The following is a 24,981-nucleotide window of genomic DNA, read 5'->3' on the forward strand; positions in this document are numbered from 1 at the left end:
TTTATGTCTGCAGACAGTTTAAAATGTTGCTGATAAGCGTTCCCTGACCTTGCAACTTGCTGGCCAGACTTGTGGCACAGTTCACGAGGCACACGAAACAATCCAAGTAACTTGGCCCAATCCAAGTTACCAAAGTGAATGAGTAGGTTGTAAAACAGTCTTTCAAACTTCCAAACAGGTACCTTCTATGACACTCCTTGCTGTTCATTCGGTCGATCATGGAGGAAAGAGCAACTGGCCTGCTGGTAATTTACTTGCTGATCTATGATATGCACACCGATTGATTTGCAGACATTCATAGCTACAGTCAACTGGAGCAGTGTGAAAGTAGGTTCAGCTGGGTCAGGCAGTCCATCATTTGTTCCTGGTTCATTGGAGGGTGTGACAGTACAGATTCTATCATCAATGTGTCTATGTACAGATTGTAGTGTAGGATGACTGTGATTGGCTGAGAGCATAGCCACACCTACTGGCAGGTCTTAAAGGATTGCTCCTAGCCAGACCAGGTCATTCTGGACTGGTCGATCTCCTTGTGATATTCTCCAGACTTTTAGTTAAGAAAATTGTAGAGCGCATCGAAAGAGCCAAAGCCTTGGTTTGCATCAACAAGTCTTTGTTTGTTTCGATGAGCTCTTCAGAGGGTTACTGTAAGCAAGCTGCTTGTTACTGCAACTGATTTGGGCTTGCAGAGTGTCCGTTATTTATTGCTGGCTCGTTGCTGTAGCAAATGAATTTGAGCTCGACCGTTGAGCACCTCCATTATTTATGGCTGGCTCATTGGCACTTTGGCGTTGAGCGTGTCCTTTGTAGGGTCTAGGTACCAGCTAGACCCGTTGGGGTCACCAATGTGGCCGATGATGTTTATGCTCTATGCCATCATGTTGAAATAACAAGACCACACCTGAAGTTGTCAGCCAGCAAAGAGAAGCATTTATTAGTGTTATCAGGCTTAATATAGACACACAATATGTGACCTGGCGTCGTGACATCTGAAGTGCTAACAACCTCCTGACATCGCTACGTTGAGTAGGCCGAGGCTTCGTGCCTGTAGTGGCTAGTTGCCAGTAGATAGGAGGCTGTTGTGTCCAGCTGTCACAAGACAGGAACTGTTAGGACTGGTTCTGCCCACTCCCTCCAAGTGTCCCGCTACGAGATATAAATGATGATTTTCTTTCAATTATATTTGACTCCTGAAAATGAATTTCTTCGGATTTATGTTTTCGGTGTCATAACGAAATAGGCTCCTTTTTATATTCTACTTGGTTATATAAGGTGAAACCTGTCTGGATGCGACAAAGAATTTTTACAAGATATTTTAAGTTACATTTCCAATAGATCCATCAATATTTTTGTAAGGTAATATTAAAAGGATATGTTTGCAATTAAGATTAACTAGATTTCAAATTGAGTTTTTGAGATTAGCATTAGCGGTAGCAAAAAATGTATTGCAATTAGTTGTAAAAGCGAGACTGACTTGAATTTACATAGGTGACATATGGATTGAGATCTAGTGAACCATTGGGAAAAAAACATGTAATTTACTAGATAATTGTCTTTTTTATTGGAAAGTTTGGAGCCATTATATGGATTCTTTGGTTTTAAAATCTTGATTCTATCGGCCACGCTGTGGTGCTGTTGCTCCAATCCATGGTAGCATGTTAATTATGGTTCTGTAGTTTACATCTCCTTTCCTCTTCTCTCTTCCTTTTGGGGGGTAGGGTTAGGAGAGGTTGGGGGGGGATATAGGGAGATAGTGTAGAGGGAGTGGGTGGTAATGAAAGTAGGGTGGGTTATGATTTTTTATTGACAATATATGTACTGCCTATTTATTACCCATGTATCACGTGTGGGAACCAAGGAGTTAAGTAATCATGGAAAAGTTCAAAGAATGTCAGAGTAGAACAAAATGGATAAATCACATTAGTGGGAATGATGAGCCATAAGGATACCTGGGAGGTGTTGATTAGAACAGAAGATTATGGCCCAGTCAAGAACAAAAGAAATAATTAGAAATATCTGGGGTATGAATTGACTTCTGATCAAAACAACAGGATGTTCTAGCCTTGGGGATTAAGATAGGAGGTCTACACCGTAGATAATTGCAGAACAAGAAATTGCTTGAGATAAATCTTATGCAAGGAGTCTTTCAAAGAAAGCCAACTCGTGGTCAATGTAACAATGTTGATCTATATAAACAGAAGAGACTGGACAGTAGGAGTCAGTCTTGGGAAATAGTTCACTGAGAAGGTGACCTATGAACTAACGACTGAACCAGAGCTCCGTTAAGCTTTATTCTTGTGCTATGTAATAAACTGATTGTGAAACCGAATACCTTCTCCTATTTCTCCTATCATTTCATTCAACGAGCACACTGGACTCAGCCGACACATAGACCAAATTGAAGGTAGGGTAAAGCCAGAGTCCGACACACGGTTTTAGACATTTAAATAAAATAATGAAATGTTGATGGCTCTTGTGGAATGTTACTGTTTGTGAAGTATACCTATACCAATACCTAAACTACACCCCCACAATCTAGACCTTTTTAAAGGTAATATATTGTCATAATGTTATTAATCCATTCCGTAACAAACTCTACTTGTCACTGGCCTCCTGGCAGAATTCTTTCCATCCCCTACTATTCTCTGCTTTTTTCGGAATCCACACCACCAAGGTTCCATGGATCCCATTCCTCATGACTCTCTGAATGAGTCTCTCATGGGAAACCTTGTCAAATGCCTTACTAAAATCCAGATAGACCACATCGACTGCCCTACCTTAACCCATTTCTTGTTACCTCCTCAAGAACCTCAATTAGACTTGTGAGGCATGACCTTCCCCTCACAAAATCATGCTGACTATCCCTGAGGAGTCTATACTTTAACAAATGCTCATAAATCCTGTCTTTAAGAACCCTCTCCAATCATTCGCCCACCACTGACATAAGGCTCATTGGTCTATTTCCAGGATTCTCCCTATGACCCTTTTTAAACAAGGGGACCACATTTGCCATTCTCCAATCTTCTGGCACCCCCTCTGAGGCTAAGTAGGATGCAAAGATCCACCCTCCCCCCCTCCCCCAGCTGTCTGTTCCCTCCCTTCCCACAGCAACTGGTCCCAGGGACATCAATCTTCATGTTTTTAAAAAGATTTAACACCACTTCTTTCCTAATCTCAACATGGTGCTATTCTGGCCACACCTTGGCCAAAGTCTTTTCTCTGGTGAATATGAAGTATACATCTAGGACATTCAACCTCCTCCACCTACATTTATCCTTTAGTGGTCCCATCTTCACTCTCATTAAACTCCTGTCCTTCATGTACTCATTGAACACCTTGGGGTTCTCCTTAATCCTATTTTCCTAGGCCTTCTCATGCCCCCTAAGAGCTCTTCTAGACCCTTTCGTGATTTCCTTCCTGGGTATGATATAATTCTCACAAGCCCTTCCTGGTTTTGCTTCCTAATTCTAATGTATGCGACCTTCTTCCCTTAACTCGCTGCCTCACCAATTTTATCAACCACGGATCCCTTTACCAATCATCTTTTCTATTCCTATCAGTTTTCCTAACATTCCTCAAATCCTCTTGCAATAACAGCTAATGATTCCCTTCCTACACATTAGCTATATGTCTATGTTGTCCATCGGTGATCTGTTCACAAGGTAACCCGGTCCTTCTGAACATCATTACCCAGTCTCTCAGCATTTCTCAGGTTCACTGGTCAAGTTCAGTGAGCTGTGGAGCAGAATAACAGGTAAATGTGAATGGAAGTACAAGCAACATTAAGGCTTCGGTGCTGGGCAGGACCAAGTATGGCCTGAGTTCAGTGAAGAAGAGTTCTCAAGGTTCAGTCATTGTGTGCGAGGCCTGAAATGGAGTGAACAAGTTCTTCTCCCACTTGGGACCAGGTGGCAATTGTTCCACCCACTTTGCCTAATGATTCGGGGCTGCAGAGACAGGGGCTACCATTATCTTGCTGTGACTTCCTCACTTTCATACTCAATGCCCGAACACTCTGGGTAGATATGCCATACACCTTCACCCCTTAACTTCACTCAGCCACGGATATGGTGTGAAGAGAAAGACTGGACTTTGAATCCTGGTTCACCTGGACAAGCCTCTCATCATGAGAATGCCTTATATTCAATTTACACTTTGTACAGATTACTTTTAATGAAAGCGATAACTTGCATGTGATATCACGTGACCAGCGGGACAAGTCCAATCTCAAACAGCATCGTTAAACAAACACAATAACCTGTTTCACACTGAATATATCCAATTGAACGAACAACCACCATTTTGCCATGTAAACGGGGCATTAATGAATCATCTCTGGGTGTTTCTTGTCCCCAAGTCCCTGCTTTAGTTAATTTGGAAATGTTTGGGGCCATTTCGGATTTCGGGAAAGGTTAAATCACCTCCTTGGTTTGGAAGGCCAGTACCACGTCAATCCACTTTGATTTGATGCACAGAACTGAAAGCATCAAACCCTGTACTGGGTCTTCAGGTGATCAGCTAGAGCTCTGATTACTGTTCACCACTCATCAGACATGCTTCCTAACTAAATGCACAGAGAGGGGATCAGTCAGACCATTTCCTGATGTGGAGAAGCAACAAGGAAGCTGATGGTAACTGTGGATACAAACACAATGTTGTAGGACCAGGTCCCATTGGCATTTGGACATTACATTAAGACAATTCAAGGGATGAGTTCCTCCAACATTTTCTGAGTGAAGACATCTTAGGACAGTTTGTAATCTCCGGGAATGTTTTCCAGCACCGACCGACTCTCCATCCTCAGTCCTTACACCTGGACATACCGAATAATCTCACTCAGGTCGTACCCAGTCACTGCAAAGGCACTTCCCTCAGGGTCACAGAACTTGCCTCCGCAGATCTGAATGTCGGTCACACACTCTGTGTGCAGATGCTCCACCTGTCGAAACGTAGAAGCTTTACTCTCAAAACTCCCAAATTGGCTTGTGTGATGGTTCCTATCACAGGATGGGAATCTCCAGCTACTTGTTACACACCTCCAAGACAGCCCATGCCTCTCAGTAACAAGCAGGTCAGGAAAAGGGAATGGTGGGGCGTGTAGGGGTGGGAGTGTGTACGCATGAGTAATGGTGGGGGGGGGGAAGGGAGTCACAGGGAATGGAAAGGGGAGGGTCACGGTGGGAATGGAGAGGGTGTCACAGAGAATGGACTGGGGAGAGTCACGGGGAACGGAGAGGAGGGTTGACAGGGAACAATGAGGAGAGATTCACAGAGAATGGAGGGGGTGTCATGGGGAATGGCCAGGGGAGATAACAGGGAACAGAGAGGGGAGGTTCACGGAGAACAGTGAGGGGAGAGTCATGGGGAATGGAGAGGGGGTTCATGGGGAATGGGCAGGGGGGCTCGTGGGGAACAGTGAGGGGAGAGTCATGGGGAATGGACAGGGGGGTTCACCGGGAAAAGTGAGGGGAGAGTCGTGGGAAATGGTGAGGGGAGGGTCACGGGGAACAGTGAGGGGAGAGTCATGGGGAACGGCGAGAGGGGAGTCAGATGGAACTATGAAGGGAAGTGCAAAGAAACTGAAATACAGAAATAAATATTCAATAATAGAAGCATAGAACACTACAGCAAAGTAACAAGGCCATTTGGCCCTTCCAGGCTGTGCTGAAAACATCATACTGCTAGGCCCATTGTCCTGCACCCAATCCATAACACACTAGTCCTGTCCTATACATGTATCTATTAAAAATGTATTTTAAAACTTATGAGTGAGCCCACATTTACCACGTCAGCTGGCATCTTGGTCCACACTCCCACCACTCTCTGAGTGAATGTCCCCCTTGAACATTTCCCCTTTCACCCTGAAGCCATATCCTCTCCAAATCTAAGTGGAAATAGCCTACTCGCATTTACTGTCTCTACCCCTCATATTTTTGTAAACCTCCCCTCATTCTTCTACGCTCCAAGGAATAAAATCTTAAACTCTTTAATCTTTCCTTGTAACTCAACTCCTGAAGACGCCTAGTAAATCTTCTCTGCTCTCTTTCAATCTTATCGATATTATTCCTCTAGTTAGACAACTAGAACAGCCCACAATATTCCAAATTTGGCCTCACTCATGACTTGTACAACTTTACCATAACATCCCAACTCAATACTTTGATATATGAAGGCCATAAATAATAATAAATTTATTACTAAGTAGGAGTCCATAAATGAGTCCCTGATTGAGTATGTCGTTGAGGGGTCTGATGGTGGAGGGATAACAGCTGTTCCTGAACTTGGTGGTGCGAGTCTTGTGGCCCTACACCTCTTTCCTGATGGCAGCAGCGAGAACAGAGCGTGTGTTGGGTGGTGTGGATCCCGATGGCAGCGTTCCCCGTATATTTTCTCTGACGGCCGGGTTGTCTGGTGTGGGGAAAGGGGGTGAGACACAGGGGACAGCGAAGAGGGGAGTTATGGGGAATAGCTGAATCACACAGAGCAATGGAGAATGAGGGGAGATTCGATAGACGCATACAAAATTATGAAGGATATAGACAGAGTAAATACAAACTGATGTTTTCCACTGAGGTTGGGTGGCCATGGGGTGAGGGTGAAGGGTGTTTAAACACAACATTAGAGGGAACTTCTTCACACAGAGAGTGGCAGGAGTGGGGAACCAGCTGTCAGTGGAAGTGGTGAATGCAGGTTTGATTTTTGACATTTTTGAAAAATTTCGATGGTGCGTGGATGGCAGGGGTATGGAGGGCTCTGGTCCACATGTAGGTCAGTGGATTAGCAATGTAATAGCTCGGCACAGACTAAATGGGCTGAAGGGCCTGGTTCTGTTCTGTCATGTTCTATGGGCCTTTGCTGTTAACATTGAATATTACAAGGTCAAATAATGAATATCTTCTCTCTTCTGAGCTAATTCCATTCTTTCCCATTTCCATCATGCCCACCCCCGCCCCCCCCATTGATGTCCATTTCTCACCCATCTTCATTCTGCTCTTTGGTTCCTTCTTCTTCCTCCTCCCTTCCTGCCCCATTGGTTCAATCTTGGTCTCTCATTATATCACGACTGTTCCCTTCATCAGCCTTTGTTCCTTCCTCTCCCCACGCACTGTATGACTCATCTTCCTCCATCTGTCCCCCACGTCTCTCTTGCATCTCTCCCCCTTTGTCTGACGGCTGCCAATCAACAGCCTCTGTCTGTCACTCTTCACGCCTCCCTGGTGCACCAATCCCCTACCGTTGGCCCAGGTCGTACCCCTCCCGCCCCTCAGGCTGACTTCTTCCAACAGGATCTTTGTGCACCATTGTTCAATCTGATTCTGGGTGCAGGAGTGAATGGTGGGTGGCTCAAGGCTGGGGCGGCTGGGGGGCGGGGTTGGTGTTGAAGCTCAGCCATAATGCAGGGGTCCGAGTCTCAGCAGACTCCGTGGTCACCTGCAGGCAGTGTCCTGATTGCAGCAATGAAGCAACTGGTTTGGCCATGTGGAGCACAGGGCCACAGGCAGCAGAGAACGTGTCTACAGGGGAACAGGAGAAGGTGAATGTGCCCAGAGATATCCAATCAGGTCCCCATCCCCTTACCTCAATGGCTCTAGACTCAGAGTTCCGAAAGAGTCTCCAGATGCTGACGAAGGAATCCTCAGCCCCCGACAGCAGCTGCAGAGGGATTGTGAGATTAGAAACAAGTCAAAGCCCTGCAAGCCCAAATAGAGTAGAGACAGATGGCACGGAGCAGCTGTGGGTACCTTGCCACTTCCAGGTGCAATGTCAAGAGTGCTGATCCAGCGTGCGTGGGCATTCACTTCCACGTGCACGGCAGCAGTTGCTGCATCATAGATCTGGATCTGGCCGCTCCCGTAACCAGCCGCAATAATCCCGTTCCACATCCTCACCGATGAGCAGGTGACCCTGGGGAAAAAAAACAGGTTAGCACTGACACTACACATGAAACAACATGCACCTCAACCGGATGCCCAGAGATTTGCTTTGGCATCCAAGTCAATATTATGTGCACAGGAAAGCTGTCAGGGATCTGGGTCGAATGCAGGCAGAGTGGACCACTTGGTTGGCATGAAGAGGTTGGGCCGACTGGCCTGTCTTCATGCTGTGGAACTTCCCTGCTCCCATCATCCGAAGCAACTCTGCTCAGCAATCGCTTCTTTCCAACCTCATTTTGGAACAGGTTTGTAACTAACACCTGTCACCTCATGTTATGTTAACGATTTAACCACCATCTTAAGCAACATTTCACACTTGGAATATTGTGTTGGGTTCTGGTCACCTCATTGGAAACAGAGAACATTACAGCACAGAAAACAGGCCTTTCGGCTCCTCTACTCTGTGCTAAACTATCACTCCGCCTTGTCCCACTGACATCCATACCAATCTGTGATCTCTAGTCCCACCTACCTGCACCCAGCCGATAACTCATCCACGGACCTGTCCAAATTCTCCTTATTTGTTCAAACTGAGCCCACGTTCACCATTTCAGCTGGCAGCTCGTTCCACACTCCCACCACTTTTGATGTGAAGAAGTTCCCTTGAATGTTCGTCTCAACTTTTTCTCTTTCACCCTTAACAATGGCCTCTGTGGGACAAGCCAGCTCTCCCCCTCATAATTTTGTTTTACTTCTATCAAATCTCCCCTCACTCTTCTACACTCCTGGGAATAAAGTCCTAACCTCTTTAACCTTTCTCTGAAACTAGGTTATTCAAGTCCGGGCAACGTCCTGATTAACCTTTTCTCCACTCTTCAATCTTATTGTATTTTTCCTGTCGTTAGTTGCCCAAAACTGCACACGTCCCTGCTTCTCTAAACACTCATAAAGCCGGAATCCTTTCCAATCGTTTGCCCATTACTGAGACAGGACTCACTGGTCTACAACTCCCAGGATTCTCCCTGTTACCTTTCGGAAATAAGGACTACATTTACCATTCTCCAATCTTCCAGTTCCTCTTCTGTGGCCAAGGAGGATAACAAGATGCCCCAGCAATCTCTTCCTGTAGTAACCTGGGGTATTTAACATCCAGTACCAGAGACATCTATCCAAAGATTTGCAGAAAGATCCAGCACTTCTTTTTTAATATCGACATGGTCCAGATCATTCACCTGTTCTACACGGACCTCACACTCCCTCTCCTGTTGAACACTGAAGCACCTCCCCAACCTGTAGTGGCACCTACGGGGAGAGAGGGAGTGGAGATGCAGTGCTTCCACGGTGTCCATCCACCCAGTTGACTGCTGTTGGCTCCGCACGGGCTTTGAACGGCACATTGGAGACCGAGCAGTAATTTTAGTTGAAATCCTGCGACCGCAGGTCTGCGCCTGAGATGGCGGCACCTATTAATCGGCAGCAGCCACAAGGGGCTGCACACTCTGGGGAAGCGGAGGACTGGAGCAAGGCACTAGAGGATGGGAAGATCACCTTGCCGACCCCACCTGAGAGTGAGAGGCAGAGGAGATGACCCACGGATATGTTGACCATGGCAGTGGACCAGTGAGGTGCTCTGCAGCTGATGGAGCACTGTACGAGGTGATGGACCACTGTACGAGGTGATGGACCACTGTACGAGGTCATGGACCACTTTATGAGGTGATGGACCACTGTACGAGGTGATGGACCACTGTACGAGGTCATGGACCACTGTACGAGGTGATGGACCACTGTACGAGGTGATGGACCACTGTACGAGGTCATGGACCACTTTATGAGGTGATGGACCACTGTAAGAGGTGATGGACCACTGTACGAGGTGATGGACCACTGTACGAGGTGGGTTGCTGGCAATTCAAGGTGAGGAACACATGGAGGCTATGGGCTGCTGGAGACTTGAGGTCAAAGAGGTTACACCAGGCTTTGGGCTGCTGGAGACTTGTGGTCAAAGAGGTTACACCAGGCTTTGGGCTGCAGGTGACTTGAGGTCAAAGAGGTTACACCAGGCTTTGAGCTGTCTGAAGACTTGTGCCGGGCTGCAGACTGGCTCAAACTGCTGGAGGGGTACCAGGTATCGCAACCAGGATGGAAAGAGCAGTCGAAAGCGCTGAAGGGTTCCTGACCCGTGTTGGAGGTTCGGATCTGGAGCTTAAGTTGCCAATGGCTTGAACTGGACTCTGTTGTTGCAGGGACTGTGGAAGCGCTGGAGGTGAATCTACAGACACTCGGAGACTCTGAGGGGGGCTCTCTTTTGGTCCTCTCTCTCTGACTGTAGGAGGTACTCAGGCAGTTCCTGGCAGTGGCGAATCTGTCTGCCTTGCAGCAGGGAGAAAGAAATTTCATGTAATACGACACTGTTATATTACTATGACAATAAACTGAATCTTGAACCTCCAGACACATGTTTCTCCCTTTATCCCTCCTCAGTCCTGTGCTCATTCTCATCAGTCCTTTGTTCTTTTCTTCATGTACGTCTAGAACACTTTCGGGTTTTAAAAACTTGCAGAGGGATCTGGACCAGCTGGAAAAATGGCCGATGGAATTTAATGCAGACGAGGGTGAGATGTTGCAGATTGGAAGGACAAACCTAGAAAGGACATACACGGTGAATGGTCAGGCACTGAGGGGTGGGGTGGAACAGGGGGGATCTGGGAATACAGATACATAATTCCCTGAAAGTGGTGTCACAGGTGGGCAGGGTTTTAAAGAGAGCTCTTGGTATATTGGCCTCATAAATCAAAGTATTGAGTACAGGAATTGGGATGTTATTGTAAAGTTGTATAAGATATTAGTGAGGCCAAATTTGGAGAATTGTGTGCAGTTTTGGACACTTAATTAAAGGAAAAATATTAGTAAGATAGAAAGATAGAGAAGATTTATTAGGATGTTGCCCGGACATCAGGAACTGAGTTACGGGGAAAGGTTAAACAGGTTACCACTTTATTCCCTGGAACGTAAAAGAATGAGGGGAGATTTGATAGAGGTATTTAAAATTATGAGAGGGACATATGTAGATATGTAGATAGCCCTTTTCCACTGAGGGTAAGTGAGATACAACCCAGATGACATGGGTTAAGGGTGAAAGGGGAAAGACAAGGAGGAACTTTTTCATACAGAGTGGTGGGAGTCTGGAATGAGCTGCCATGGAATGAACCATGTGGGTTCAATTTTAACATTGAAGAAGAATTTTGACAGGTCCATGGATGGGGAAAGTATGGAGGGCTATGGACTAGGTGCAGGTCAGTGGGACTAAGCAGAAAAATGGTTTTGGTGCAGACTAGAAGAGCCAAAGGGGCCTGTTTCTGCCCTGTAATGTTCTACAGTTCTATGACTGAAATACAAAAACCTGCAGAGATGGTGATTGATGTTCCACAGAAAATAAATGCTGGAGGAACTCAGCAAGACACGCAGTATTCTTTCTGATGCAATGACAGAGATAGCCCTTCCTCAAGGTATGAGCAAAATGCAGGCAGGCTCCTGAATAAAAATGGTGGGGGGAGGAGCAGAGGCCCACAGGCAAGAGGTCATAGGGGGACGGGTGGGAGAGCACAAAAGAAAAAAGCTGAGAAGTGGTGGGGGAGGGGATAGTGCTCTGAATGGAGAGGGGTTGGGGAGATGGAGATAAGGAGACAGAGAGATAGAGAAGAGGGAGACAAGGGAGTGGCCAAACAAAACCAGAGAACCTGATGTTAACACCAGCCAGTTGGAGTCTGCCCAGGCGGAATATTAGGTATTGCTGCTTCAATATACAGATTCCATGATGGCAGTGTAGGCACGGGAGTGGAGCACAGAATCATAATGGTTGGCTACTGGGAGTTCCCTGACATTGTGACGGATAGAGTGAAGGTGCTCTGCAAAGGGATTTTGCAGTCTGTGTCCAGTCTCTCCTATGTAGTGGAGACTACAAAGGGAGCACCCGATGCAGTAGATAACTCTCGCAGATTCACAAGAGAAGTGTAGGAGCAGAAGTAGGTTAATCAGCCCATCGAGTCAACATCTTTATCTTTGCTCCATAAAGAACGCTGCGTGATGTGCTCCAGTGTTTTATTGTGTAAACTTTGTGTTCAGTGTTATCCATGCAAGCCAAACTATCTGAGTTTTTCAGGGTTGAGTAAAGTAAAACAAGAGTTACTGGGAAAGTTCAAACACAATGCAATCATCTGATAACAGTGGGATAGAAACTACCCTTGACTCAAATACACTGAATTAAATGTTTCTATCACCCCTCACCGAAAAGATGAAATCTTGTGGATTAGTTTAAAATCTTCCCCCGATTTCCAAATACACAGGAGTCCAGAGTCATCGGCCGTCACCAGATCTGCAACGCATTCCTGCAAATTCAAATCAACATCAGTCCATCTCTATGCAGCTTATTGTAGGGTAAATGGGATGTGAGGGAATCTTGGCATTCAAAATGCACCAGCAAATAAGCTTTTGAGTCAAGGGGAAGTACAGCACAAGACAGCTGTAACCATCCATTTTACCCTCACCCACAGACTGAGACTTGTAGCAGACAATTTACCAATCAGCATGCTCATGTTTGAGATACAAGAGGGGACGGAGCACTCAGGGGAAAATCAGGCAGTTGTGGGGGAAATATGCAAACTCCACAAAGAGAGCACCCAACGTTAAGATTGAACCTGGTCTTTTCAGCTGCCCGGATTGAATGTAGCCATACCATCTTCAGCAAAGGTTTCCAGTCATACAGAGTACAGGAGCTGGGATGTTACGGTAAAGTTGTATCAGACATTGGGGAGGCCAGATTTGCAGGATTGTGTGCAGTTTTGGTCACTAAACTACAGGAAAGATATCAATAGGATAAAAGGAGTGCAGAGAAGATTGACTAGGATGTGTCCTCAAACTTCAGGAACTGAGTTACAGGGAAAGGTTAAACAGGTTAGGGCTTTATTCCCTGGAGCATAGAAGAATGAGGGGAGATTTGATGGAGGTATTTAAAATTTATGAAGGGAATAGACAGGGTTCGTCGGCTTTTTCCACTGTGCATAGGTAAGATACAAACCAGAGGACATGGGTAAAGAGTGAAAGGGGAAATGTTTAGGGGAATGTGAGAGGGAATGTCTTCTCTCAGAGAGTGATGGGAGTATGGAACGAACTGCCAGCTGAAATAGTGAATGTGGGCTCAATTTTAACATTTAAGAAGAATTTGGACAGGTCCATGGATGGGAGAGGCATGGAGGGATATGGACTGTGTGCAGGTCAGTGGGACTAGGCAGAAAAATGGTTCAGCACGGACTAGAAGGGCCGAAGGGGCCTGCTTCTGTGCTGTAGTGTTCAATGATTCTCTGTTTACCACTGAAGCCACATTTGCTCCAAAACTATTGGAATAGGGGCCCTTTTCCCAATTGGACTACTGCAAAGTGGTAAAACTCTGTTATGTTCAGTGTCCTGTATTCAGTCCCTAATTTGGAAACCCTGGTACCACGCAGATATATCCAGCTTAAAGAAAACACTAACGTATGGTGGGGGCAAGTGTTGAGTTTAGGAGTTTCCACAAGGAGTCGAGCTTTTTGAATGGTGATCCGCAGTATCATCTCTCTGTCCTAGTATCTCAAACACCAGATCAAAACTGCTCGTGGTGGTTGGCCCAGAAAAGGCTTCTTCCTCAATGCCCTATGTGCCTGATCCAATTCCAAGCCTTCCAGAAAAAATTCACTTCCCAACACATCAGAAATCCACTTCCTGAAAAATTTCACCGGATCTGAACCTTTAATATCTTCTGGAAGACCTACTATATTTACATATTCCTTCGAGCTTAATTTTCCAAAGAATCAATCTTCTTCAACAATTCTATCTTCTGGATCTCCAAACCCACAAAAGAATCCTCCTCTTTTTCCATTTTTTCTCTATTTTGTTCCACTTGGTCCTTACAATCATGAAAAGCCTCAATTTAAAAAAAAAATCTTGTACATTATCCATTGCTTTCAAACATCTATTGACATCAATTTTAACCAGATTCATATCATTCTTCACAGATGACATTTCTTCACAAATATTATTCATTTTAACTTTCATTTCCATAAATCCTTGATTTAATTGTGTAGACATCTGCAGTGATATATTATCCATCTAATGAGCAATCCCTTCCAAAATAGTAAACACAGAATCCAATCCAGGCTCTCCTACTCCCCCTTGGGGCCTACCTTCTTTGGCCACCCAGGTTAAATTCCTCCTGTCTTGGCTCCAACAAAGCAGGACTTCCTTCCTCTTCACCTGCACTTGTAATAACATGTCCAGTGCGGCTGCGGGTCTGCATCCTTCGTCAGCCGCTGCCGTCCCGGTTCCCCCGTAGCCCACACTTTCTCTAACAGCTCCTGAAGCACTGTCAACCCCGCAGGCGTGTCTTCTAACGCAACACTGCGCGTCTCTAGGCCACCGGGCGCTACAGCAGGCTCGCACAACAGACGTTGCTTGGCCAACTCACCCGTGTGCACGGCTTCGCGGGCGCACGGACCAGTCAGCCGAGCTGAAAACAATGCTGGCGCCATCTTGCAACTGCAAGGTAGGCGCTGGAGTGATACTTAGCTGGCGGGGAGTCCACTGAGGCTTGGGGATACCTTTTGACGACTCCGTGGCTTCAACCTGGTGAGAAGACCTCAGTTCTTCAACACTTTTGTAAGGTAGTTTGTTCTGTAACTGTGCCTTGGGTTTCTTCACATTTGCAGTCATTTTCATTCTCTGCCATTCAGACACCTTTAAAAACTATTTTTTACAACTTTCACAACTTTTAAACTCAGGTATTTAGTTCAACTGGGGAGAGGTAGAATTGCACGTCTTCTTCCTACACCATCTCGCCACATCAGTTTGCACAAGGAGTGACTAAAATGTTTATAGAAACATAGAAAATAGATACAGAAGGCCATGAAGCCCTTTGAGCCTGCTCCACCACCTCAGGCACACAGTGGCCACTCCATTTCCAACCAAGAGTGCAATCTCTCCTGTTCACCATGTCTATGATCAAATAGCACTGCAAAATGTAAAGGACACTAAAACCTACAGGTTTCCTAGGGTAGAAGACCAGATCAAGAAGGTACTATGCAAATACAACTTAAAGAAGGCAGCGAGCTCTATCGCAAAGCTGAAACTAACTATGCAAACTTGGGGAAGAGGTCCTCGGAAACGGTGAGCAAGGAAGCAGAAGTGCAGAATGCGTTCCGCCATTAGTGTAAGACTCAAAGCAAGTACATCCATGCCTCACATCTGAGACTTTCAATTGCAAATGTACAAGATCGCTGGGAAATAAACTGGATTACCTGCTGCTGCATCAGATCCTGAGGGTAATGAAGGATTCCTGCATGCTGGCAATTACAGAAGCAGCTCCAGGATTCTACTCCACATTCAGCCGTCCAGCTGGAAGATTTTATCTCCTTTCGGGCTGACAAAAATGCTGCTGCTTCTGGTAAGACCCGAGGACTGGTATACAAATGTCTCCGTAGTAAAGGCCCACTGCTCACCAAAGATAGAATTCTTCCTGGCGACTTGCAGGGCCTTCTACCTACCCAAAGAATTTGCAGCCACTCTAATCACAGCAGTTTCTATTCCTCCTCCTGAGGAGGAAGCACTAGGAGAGCTTTACAGGGCTATCTGTGAAGTCCAGGTAACTCAACCAGATGACTGGATGATTGTTCCTAGTGACCTGCCAAGGTTTGAACGCGTCAACTTTGCAACAGAAGAGAAGATCTTTGTCCCAGGAGTGTGCAAGGTTGTCCCAACCCCCACTTTGGATATTCATCCTGCTCATCCCTCCTTAAAGAACACTGGGAAAACCAACCAAACCAATTCACAGGGAGATCAGGACCTGGGCAGTGGAAGCCACAGCATCACACCAGGTCTGCTTCAAAACTACAGACTGGAGTGGATTCAGCAAGGCAGTCACCTACAATGGCTGCATCAACATCACTGAATATATAGGCATAGTGACTGGCTACAAAGCCAAGGCAAATCAGAAAGCATGGCTAGACCATGCCTCAGAGGCTGGTGGATAAACTGTCCTCAAAGCAACTCAACATCCTCTCTGCCTCTGGATTCTGGACTCTTTTGTTTGAATACTTTGATTCTGATTTTCCAAAGACTCAAGCAAATTCAATAAACAACATATTACATTCTCTTTCCATGTAATAATATAGAGTCCTTATTTCCCCCTCCTTTCACCCTCCCCTCTCTATCCCTTAAATTATACAAATTCCAAAATATAAAAATACAGAAATACAAACAAATAAAAACTACCTAAATACCGATGAAGACGATGATCCTCCTCGAGGCTTGAGGACCCCGGATACTAAATAAAAAAAGGTCGGGGCAAAAGCACACGTTGTCTGCGCCACATTCCCTATTTAATGTCCTTAATCCTTTACCTGCTAAGACAGATAGTTCCTTTTCTCTTATTTTGGGGGGGGGGGGGTGGGGGGGGAGGGAGAGAGAGTGTGTCTTATATCTGTGGCCCAATGTGCCTCAGATACGGTTGCCACACTTCAATGAATGTGTCATATCTCTTCCGTAAATTGTTGATATTCTCTCTTTTTTTTAAATTTTTTATTTTTCACACCATAAATCACAATAGCCATGATATACACTTTTTCTTTTTCACACATTTACAGTGACTTTTTCTCCCCCCCCACCACTCCTCCCAAGCCACCCCCCCACCCCCCCTCTCATCCATTTTAGGTATACAATCGAGGTTGCATTAATTCAGTCAGACAATGTTGTCATTCAACAAAAATAAAAAATACACCAGAAATTCTACTGAGTCCATTCTTTTCTTTTCTTCTCCTTCCATCAACTTAGGTAATGTTTGTTCCCGGTAGGTTTTCGCTATTGTATTTAATGTAAGGCTCCCATACTTGTTCGAATATTTCAATATTATTTCTTAAACTATATGTTATTTTTTCTAATGGAATACATTTATTCATTTCTATATACCATTGTTGTATTTTCAAATTATCTTCCAATTTCCAGGTTGACATAATACATTTTTTTTGCTACGGCTAGGGCTATCTTAACAAATCTTTTTTGTGCATCTTCCAAGTCAATTCCAAATTCTTTATTTTTTATGTTACTTAGGAGAAAGATCTCTGGATTCTTTGGTATATTGTTTTCTGTTATTTTATTTAATATCTGATTGAGATCATCCCAAAATTTTTCTACTCTCTCACATGTCCAGATTGCATGAATTGTTGTTCCCCTTTCTTTTTTACATCGAAAACATCTATCAGATACTGTTGGGTCCCATTTATTTAACTTTTGCAGTGTAATGTATAGTCTGTGTAACCAATTATATTGTATCATACACAGCCTCGTATTTATTGTATTTCTCATCGTTCCAGAACATAATTTCTCCCATGTTTCCTTTTTTATCTTTATATTTAAATCTTGTTCCCATTTTTGTTTAGTTTTACCATTTGTTTCCTCATTCACCTTTTCTTGCAGTTTGATATACATATTTGTTATAAATCTTTTGATTAACATTGTATCTGTAATCACATATTCAAGGTTACTTCCCTCTGGTAAACTCAAATTGCTTCCTAATTTATCTTTCAAGTAGGATCTCAGTTGGTAATATGCCAGCGCTGTATCTCCAGTTATATTGTACTTATCTCTCATTTGTTCAAAGGATAAGAATCTACTTCCTGAAAAACAATTTTCTATTCTTTTAATCCCTTTTTTTTCCCATTTTCTAAAGGAAAGGTTGTCTATTGTAAAAGGGAGTAGCTTATTTTGCGTCAATATTAGTTTTGGTATTTGATAATTTGTTTTATTTCTTTCTACATGAATCTTCTTCCATATATTGAGGAGATGGTGTAATACTGGAGAAGTTCTATGTTGTACCAATTTTTCGTCCCATTTATATAATATGTGTTCAGGTATCTTTTCCCCTATTTTATCTAATTCTAGTCTCGTCCAGTCTGGTTTTTCCCTTGTTTGATAAAAATCTGATAGGTACCTTAATTGTGCGGCTCTATAATAATTTTTGAAGTTTGGCAATTGTAAGCCTCCTTGTTTATACCATTCTGTTAATTTATCTAGTGCTATTCTCGGTTTCCCCCCTCTCCATAAAAATCTCCTTATTATTTTCTTTAACTCTTTGAAGAATTTTTCTGTCAGTTGTATTGGCAATGCCTGAAATAAGTATAGTATCCTTGGAAAAATGTTCATTTTAATACAGTTTATCCTTCCTATCAGTGTTAGTGGTAGCTCTTTCCAATGCTCTAAATTGTCCTGTAATTTTTTCATTAGTGGATTGTAATTGAGTTTATATAATTGGCCTAGATTTTTGTTTATTTGCACACCTAGGTATCTTATTGCCTGCATTTGCCATCTGAATGGGGATTCCTCCTTAAATTTTGAGAAATCCGCGTTATTCATAGGCATTGCTTCACTTTTATTTACGTTTATCTCGTATCCCGACACTTCTCCATATTCCTTCAATTTCTTATATAGTTCTTTTATTGATAGTTCTGGTTCTGTTAAGTACACTATCATATCATCTGCAAATAGACTGATTTTATATTCCCTGTCTTTTATTTTTATTCCTTTTATATTATTATCTATTCTTATTGATTCTGCTAGTGGTTCTATAGCTAGCGCAAACAATAAAGGTGATAGTGGGCATCCCTGCCGCGTTGACCTGCTTAAGTTAAATTGCTTTGATACATGTCCATTTACTGTCACTTTCGCTAACGGTCCCTTATATAATGCTTTAATCCAATTAATATACTTCTCCGGTAAACTGAATTTTTGCAATACTTTGAACAAGTAATTCCATTCTACTCTGTCGAAGGCCTTCTCTGCGTCTAAAGCAACTGCTACTGCCGGTGCTTTATTTCCTTCTACTGCATGAATTAAGTTAATAAATTTACAAATATTATCTGTTGTGCATCTTTTTTTGATAAATCCAGTTTGGTCTAAATTTACCATTTTCGGTACCTGTTCTGCTAATCTGTTTGCTAATAGTTTAGCTATTATCTTATAATCTGTGTTAAGTAATGATATTGGTCTATATGACGCTGGTGAGAGTGGATCTTTCCCTTGTTTTAGTATCACTGTAATTATTGCTGTTTTACATGAATCTGGTAAGTTTTGTGTCTCATCAATCTGGTTGATTACATCCAGTAGGGGCGGTATTATTAGATCTTTAAATGTTTTGTAGAATTCTATTGGGAGTCCATCCTCTCCTGGTGTCTTATTATTTGGTAAATTTTTTATTATCTTTTGTATTTCTACTGTTCCAAATGGTTCTGTTAATTTATTTTGTTCCTCTATTTGTAGTTTTGGTAGTTCAATTTTAGTCAAAAATTCATCTATTTTCCCTTCTTTCCCTTCGTTTTCAGTTCGGTATAATTGTTCATAGAATTCTCTGAAGTTTTCCTTAATTTCTTTTGGATTATATGTAATTTGTTTGTCTTTTTTCCTTGTTGCCAATACCATTTTCTTAGTTTGCTCTGTCTTAAGCTGCCATGCTAAGATTTTGTGTGTTTTTTCCCCTAGTTCATAATATTTCTGTTTTGTCTTCATTATATTCTTCTCCACCTTATATGTTTGTAATGTTTCATATTTTATTTTTTTATCCGCCAATTCTCTTCTTTTGGTTGTATCTTCCTTTATTGCTAATTTTTTTTCTATGTTTATTATTTCCCTTTCCAACTGCTCTGTTTCCTGATTATAGTCCTTCTTCATCTTGGTTGCATAACTTATTATTTGTCCTCTAATGAATGCTTTCATTGCGTCCCATAGTATGAACTTATCTTCCACTGATTCCGTATTTACTTCAAAGTACATTTTTAATTGTTTTTCAATAAATTCTCTAAAATCCTGTCTTTTAAGTAGCATGGGGTTTAATCTCCATCTATACTTTCTTGGAGCGATGTCCTCTAGCTTTACTGTCAGTATTAAGGGCGAATGGTCCGATAGCATTCTCGCTTTATATTCTGTTTTTCTTACTCTATCCTGCATACTAGCTGATAACAAAAATAGGTCTATTCTTGAGTATGTTTTATGTCTAGTCGAGTAGTATGAGTATTCCTTTTCTGTTGGGTTTTGTTTCCTCCATATGTCCACAAGTTTCATTTCTTGCATTGATTTAATTATAAATTTGGTTACTTTGTTCTTCCTGTTAATTTTTTTCCCCGTTTTATCCATATTTGGATCCAAATTCAGATTGAAATCCCCTCCTATTAGTATGTTCCCTTGCGTATTAGCTACCTTCAAAAAGATATCTTGCATAAACTTTTGATCTTCTTCGTTAGGTGAATATATATTAAGTAGATTCCAAAGCTCCGAATATATCTGACATTTTATCATAACATATCTCCCTGCTGGATCTATTATTTCCTCTTCTATTTTAAATGGCACATTTTTGCTAATTAATATAGCCACTCCTCTTGCTTTTGAATTATACGATGCTGCTGTTACATGTCCTACCCAATCTCTCTTTAATTTCTTGTGCTCCAATTCAGTTAAGTGTGTTTCTTGGACAAATGCTATATCTATTTTTTCCTTTTTCAGTAAATTTAGTAGTTTCTTCCTTTTAATTTGGTTATGTATTCCATTAATATTTAAAGTCATATAGTTCAGCGTAGCCATTTTATATTTTGTTTATCTTCTCTTTCCGTTTTTCCATCATTACCTTTCCTCCTTTTCCATTTCCGTTTTCTTATTTTCAACTCTTTACCAGACAACATTCCTACAACCTCCAACATTTTCCTTATTCTCCTATTTCTATCTTCTTTATCCCCAATCTCCCCTTCCCCTCCTGAGTTGTCCTTTATCCCTTGTCGGACAACCACATCTCCCCTCTCCATTTGGATTTGCGAATCCACTCGCAAGCGTCAACTGATTTTGCAGTGACCGCTCTTTTCCCCCACCCAGCCACCCCCAGAAAAGATTTCACTTTTCATATGTCACAAAGGTCACTCTTTTAATTCCCTCCTTATTCTCTCTATTCCATTACCTTCCCTTATTAATTCTTGTCTATACTATCTATATTTTCCTCTAATTACAGATACATTCACGTATGCACATTGTCTCTATTCACTCTTACACCTCTTTACCCGCATACATATCAATCGTGGTCATTTTTACCCTCATTACCCGTCTTCATCCCTCAGTCTATTTTTATCTTTACCCACATACATATCAATCGTGATCATTTTAACTCTCATTACCCGTCTTCATCCCTCAGTCTATTTTTGTAATTGTTCTGCAAATTTTCGTGCTTCTTCTGGATCCGAGAACAGTCTGTTTTGTTGTCCTGGAATAAATATTTTCAATACCGCAGGATGCTTCAGTGTAAATTTATATCCTTTCTTCCATAAAATCGCTTTTGCTGTATTGAACTCTTTTCTCTTCTTTAGGAGTTCAAAGCTTATATCTGGATAAATGAAGATTTTTTGCCCTTTATACTCCAGTGGTTTGTTGCCTTCTCTTACTTTTTCCATTGTCTTCTCCAGTACCTATTCTCTTGTAGTATATCTTCGGAATTTTACTACAATAGATCTTGGTTTTTGTTGTGGTTGTGGTTTAGGGGCCAATGCTCTATGTGCCCTTTCTATTTCCATTTCTTGCTGTAGTTCTGGACATCCTAGGGCCTTAGGGATCCATTCTTTTATAAACTCCCTCATATTCTTGCCTTCTTCATCTTCCTTAAGGCCCACTATCTTTATGTTATTTCTTCTGTTATAATTTTCCATTATATCTATTTTTTGGGCTAGTAATTCTTGTGTCTCTTTAGTTTTTTTATTAGATTCCTCCAATTTCTTTTTTAAGTCTTCGACCTCCATTTCTGCTGCTATTGCCCGTTCTTCCATCTTGTCCATTTTTTTCCCCATTTCTGTTAAGGTCATATCCATTTTATTTATTTTCTTTTCTGTGTTGTTTATTCTTCTTCTTAAATCATTGAATTCCTGTGTTTGCCATTCTTTAATTGACTCCATGTATCCTCTAACAAGAGCAAGTATATCCTTTACCTTGCCTTTCCCTTTATCTATTTCACTGTATTCTTTCTCTTCTTCTTCCTCTGGGTTGGCCATCTGTTGTTTCTTTGATGCACTTTCCTCCTCTTCTTTCTTGTTTCCATTGTCTTCTGTGGTCTCTTCTTGCTGCAGGTGTTCTGCAGCTGTCGTTGCCGACTGTGGAGATCGACTCCCCAGCTGGTCCCCCCTCCCGTCGGTGTGGTTTTTTTTCATGCGCGGTTGCGCACTTTTACTCGGCTCTGTGAGCCATTGTTGTAGTTCTTTTTCTACCGACCTGAGGTAGTGGGCTCCTCTCTCCACAGCGGGCCTCTTCGGACAGGTAAGGCCTTCCCCTTTTTCCTCCGTTGTCTTCTCTTCCTCTCTTCTTTCCGTTGATTTTGATTTTTCTCCTTTTGTCTCCATCTTCTTTCCACCTTTATACTTACTTTTCTTTAACTTGTATTTCTGTGCCTTTGTATTTTCTCTTGTTTTTCCCGACTTTTCTGGAGAGGGCTGGAGTTCACCGTCTGGCCACTACTCCATCACGTGACTCCTCCCCAAATTGTTGATATTCTCCAGGGGAATGCAACTTTGTATTTCTATATTTCATCATGCAATATTTAGCTGGGCATCAGATGTCCATGTAATCCCGATAAACTTCCTGGCTACTGACAATTCTCTTATTACTTATAAACCTCGTGAGATTAATGGTGAATTTTGTTCATTTTTTTTATAAAAAGTTATATACATCTGAAGAAAAACAAGAAACTGGATCGTTTGATCTTTTTTTTTACCACAGTTGAATTTACCGATATTAGAGGATGCAGGAGTTGGAAGAACCATTTACTGATTCGGAAATTAAAATGGCTATGCTGGAAATGCCGAACGGTAAATCACCTGGTGATGATGGATTTTCGGTGGAATTTTATAAAATTTTTTATGATGAATTATCTACAGTGTTTGGGGATGTATTAAGACAAGTTGGAGAACATTATGAATTTCCTGAGTCTTGTTCTAGTGCTTTAATTACAGTAATTCCTAAAAAAGATAGAGATCCTTTGAAAGTATCTTCATATAGACCAATTTCATTGTTAAATGTAGATTATAAAATAATAGCTAAAATATTTGTGAATAGATTGGCTAAATTTTTACCTAAATTGGTTCATATGGATCAAACAGGCTTTATAAAGAATAGATATGCTTCAGATAATATTAGTTTGATTAATAGATTTTGACAATCTTTAGATCACCCGATGGTGATATCTTTAGATGCAGAAAAAGCATTTGATAGAGTTGAGTGGAATTTTTTGTTTAAAGTTCTGGAGAAATTTAAGTTTGGTCCTTTATTGGTTGGATTAAGGCTTTATATAGTAAATCGGTAGCTAGAGTATTGACGAATGGCTTGATTTCAGAATCTTTTAAATTGATTCGATCAACTCGTCAAGGTTGTCCTTTATCACCAGCTTTGTTTGCGTTAGTGATAGAACCTTTAGCACAGCTGATATGACAAAATACACAGATACAAGGTATGAAAGTTTTAGATGAGGAGTATAAAATTAATTTATTTGCTGATGATGTATTGGTGTATTTAATAAACCCAGCTCAGTCATTTTTGCACTTGAAGGAGTGTTTAATACAATATTGATGTCTTTCTGGATATAAAGTTAATTGGGAAAAAAGTGAAATATTACCAGTAAGTGAAGGAGATTATTCAGTTTATAAGAATATTATTAATTTGAAATGGACTGATCGAATTAAATATTTGGGTATAATTTTGAATGTTAATTATCAATCTTTTTTTTTAATTTTTCACATCATAAACCACATTGATCAAGATACATACATTTTCCTTTTCAAATATTTAGTGTCGTTTTCTCCCCCCCTCCCTCCTCCCATCCCATCCTCCCTACCTCCCCACCCATTCATTTAAAGTACAGAATCTAAGACACATTAAACCAGTCAAACAATGTTGTCATTCAATAAAAATAAACAAGAAATTCCACTGAGTCAATTCTTTTCATTTTCTTCTCCTTTCGTTATTTTAGGTGGTAGATGTCTCTGGTAGGTTTTCTCTATTGTGTTTCATGTATGGCTCCCATATTTGTTCAAATATTTCAATATTATTTCTTAAATTATGTTATTTTTTCTAATGGAATACATTTATTCATTTCTATATACCATTGTTGTATTCTCAAGTTATCTTCTAATTTCCAAGTTGACATAATACATTTTTTTGCTACAGCTAGCGCTATCATAACAAATCTTTTTTGTGCACCATCCAAATCAAGTCCAAATTCTTTGTTTTTTATGTTACTTAGGAGGAAGATCTCTGAGTTTTTTGGTTTATTGTTTTCTGTAATTTTATTTAATATCTGGTTTAGATCTTCCCAAAATTTTTCCACTTTCTCACATGTCCAGATTGCATGAATTGTTGTTCCCACTTCTTTTTTACAATGAAAACATCTGTCAGATACTGTTGGGTCCCATTTATTTAACTTTTGAGGTGTAATGTATAGCCTGTGTATCCAGTTATATTGTATCATACGTAACCTCGTGTTTATTGTATTTTTCATAGTTCCAGAGCATAACTTATCTTTATCTTATCTTTATGTTTAAATCTTGTTCCCATTTTTGTTTAGTTTTACCATTTGTTTCCTCATTCTCCTTTTCTTGCAGTTTAATATACATGTTTGTTATAAATTTTTTGATTATCATTGTGTCTGTAATCACATATTCAAAGTTACTTCCCTCTGGTCACCTCAGACTGCTTCCCAATTTGTCCTTCAAGTAGGATCTCAATTGGTAGTATGCCAACACTGTATCTTGAGTTATATATTTATCCTTAATTTGTTCAAAGGATAGTAATTTATTTCCTGAAAAACAATTTTCTATTCTTTTGATCCCTTTTTTCTCCCATTCTCTAAAGGAAAGGTTATCTATTGTAAAAGGGATTAACTGATTTTGCCTCAGTATTAGTTTTGGTAATTGGTAATTTGTTTTATTCCTTTCTACATGAATCTTCTTCCAAATTTTGTACCAATTTTTCATCCCATTTATATAATATTTGTTCAGGTATCTTCTCCCCT

At 41.5% G+C, this 24,981-nt stretch overlaps 1 protein-coding gene across 1 annotated transcript in view; it reads right to left on the minus strand.

Moving 5' to 3' along the window:
• Nucleotides 1-4,632: 4,632 nt before the first annotated feature.
• The window catches only part of wdr54 (WD repeat domain 54), a 134,547-nt gene continuing 114,198 nt past the window's right edge, over nt 4,633-24,981 (minus strand). Inside the window, exons 10-13 of the mRNA XM_069923384.1 lie at nt 12,162-12,262; nt 7,743-7,905; nt 7,579-7,653; nt 4,633-4,939 (exon numbers count right to left, since the gene is read on the minus strand). Of these exons, the coding sequence (XP_069779485.1) occupies nt 4,808-4,939; nt 7,579-7,653; nt 7,743-7,905; nt 12,162-12,262 (471 nt within the window). The 3' untranslated portion in view covers nt 4,633-4,807. The remainder of the gene's footprint in view (nt 4,940-7,578; nt 7,654-7,742; nt 7,906-12,161; nt 12,263-24,981) is intronic.

Source organism: Narcine bancroftii, chromosome 3, assembly GCF_036971445.1.
Source record: "Narcine bancroftii isolate sNarBan1 chromosome 3, sNarBan1.hap1, whole genome shotgun sequence".
NCBI lineage: Eukaryota > Metazoa > Chordata > Chondrichthyes > Torpediniformes > Narcinidae > Narcine > Narcine bancroftii.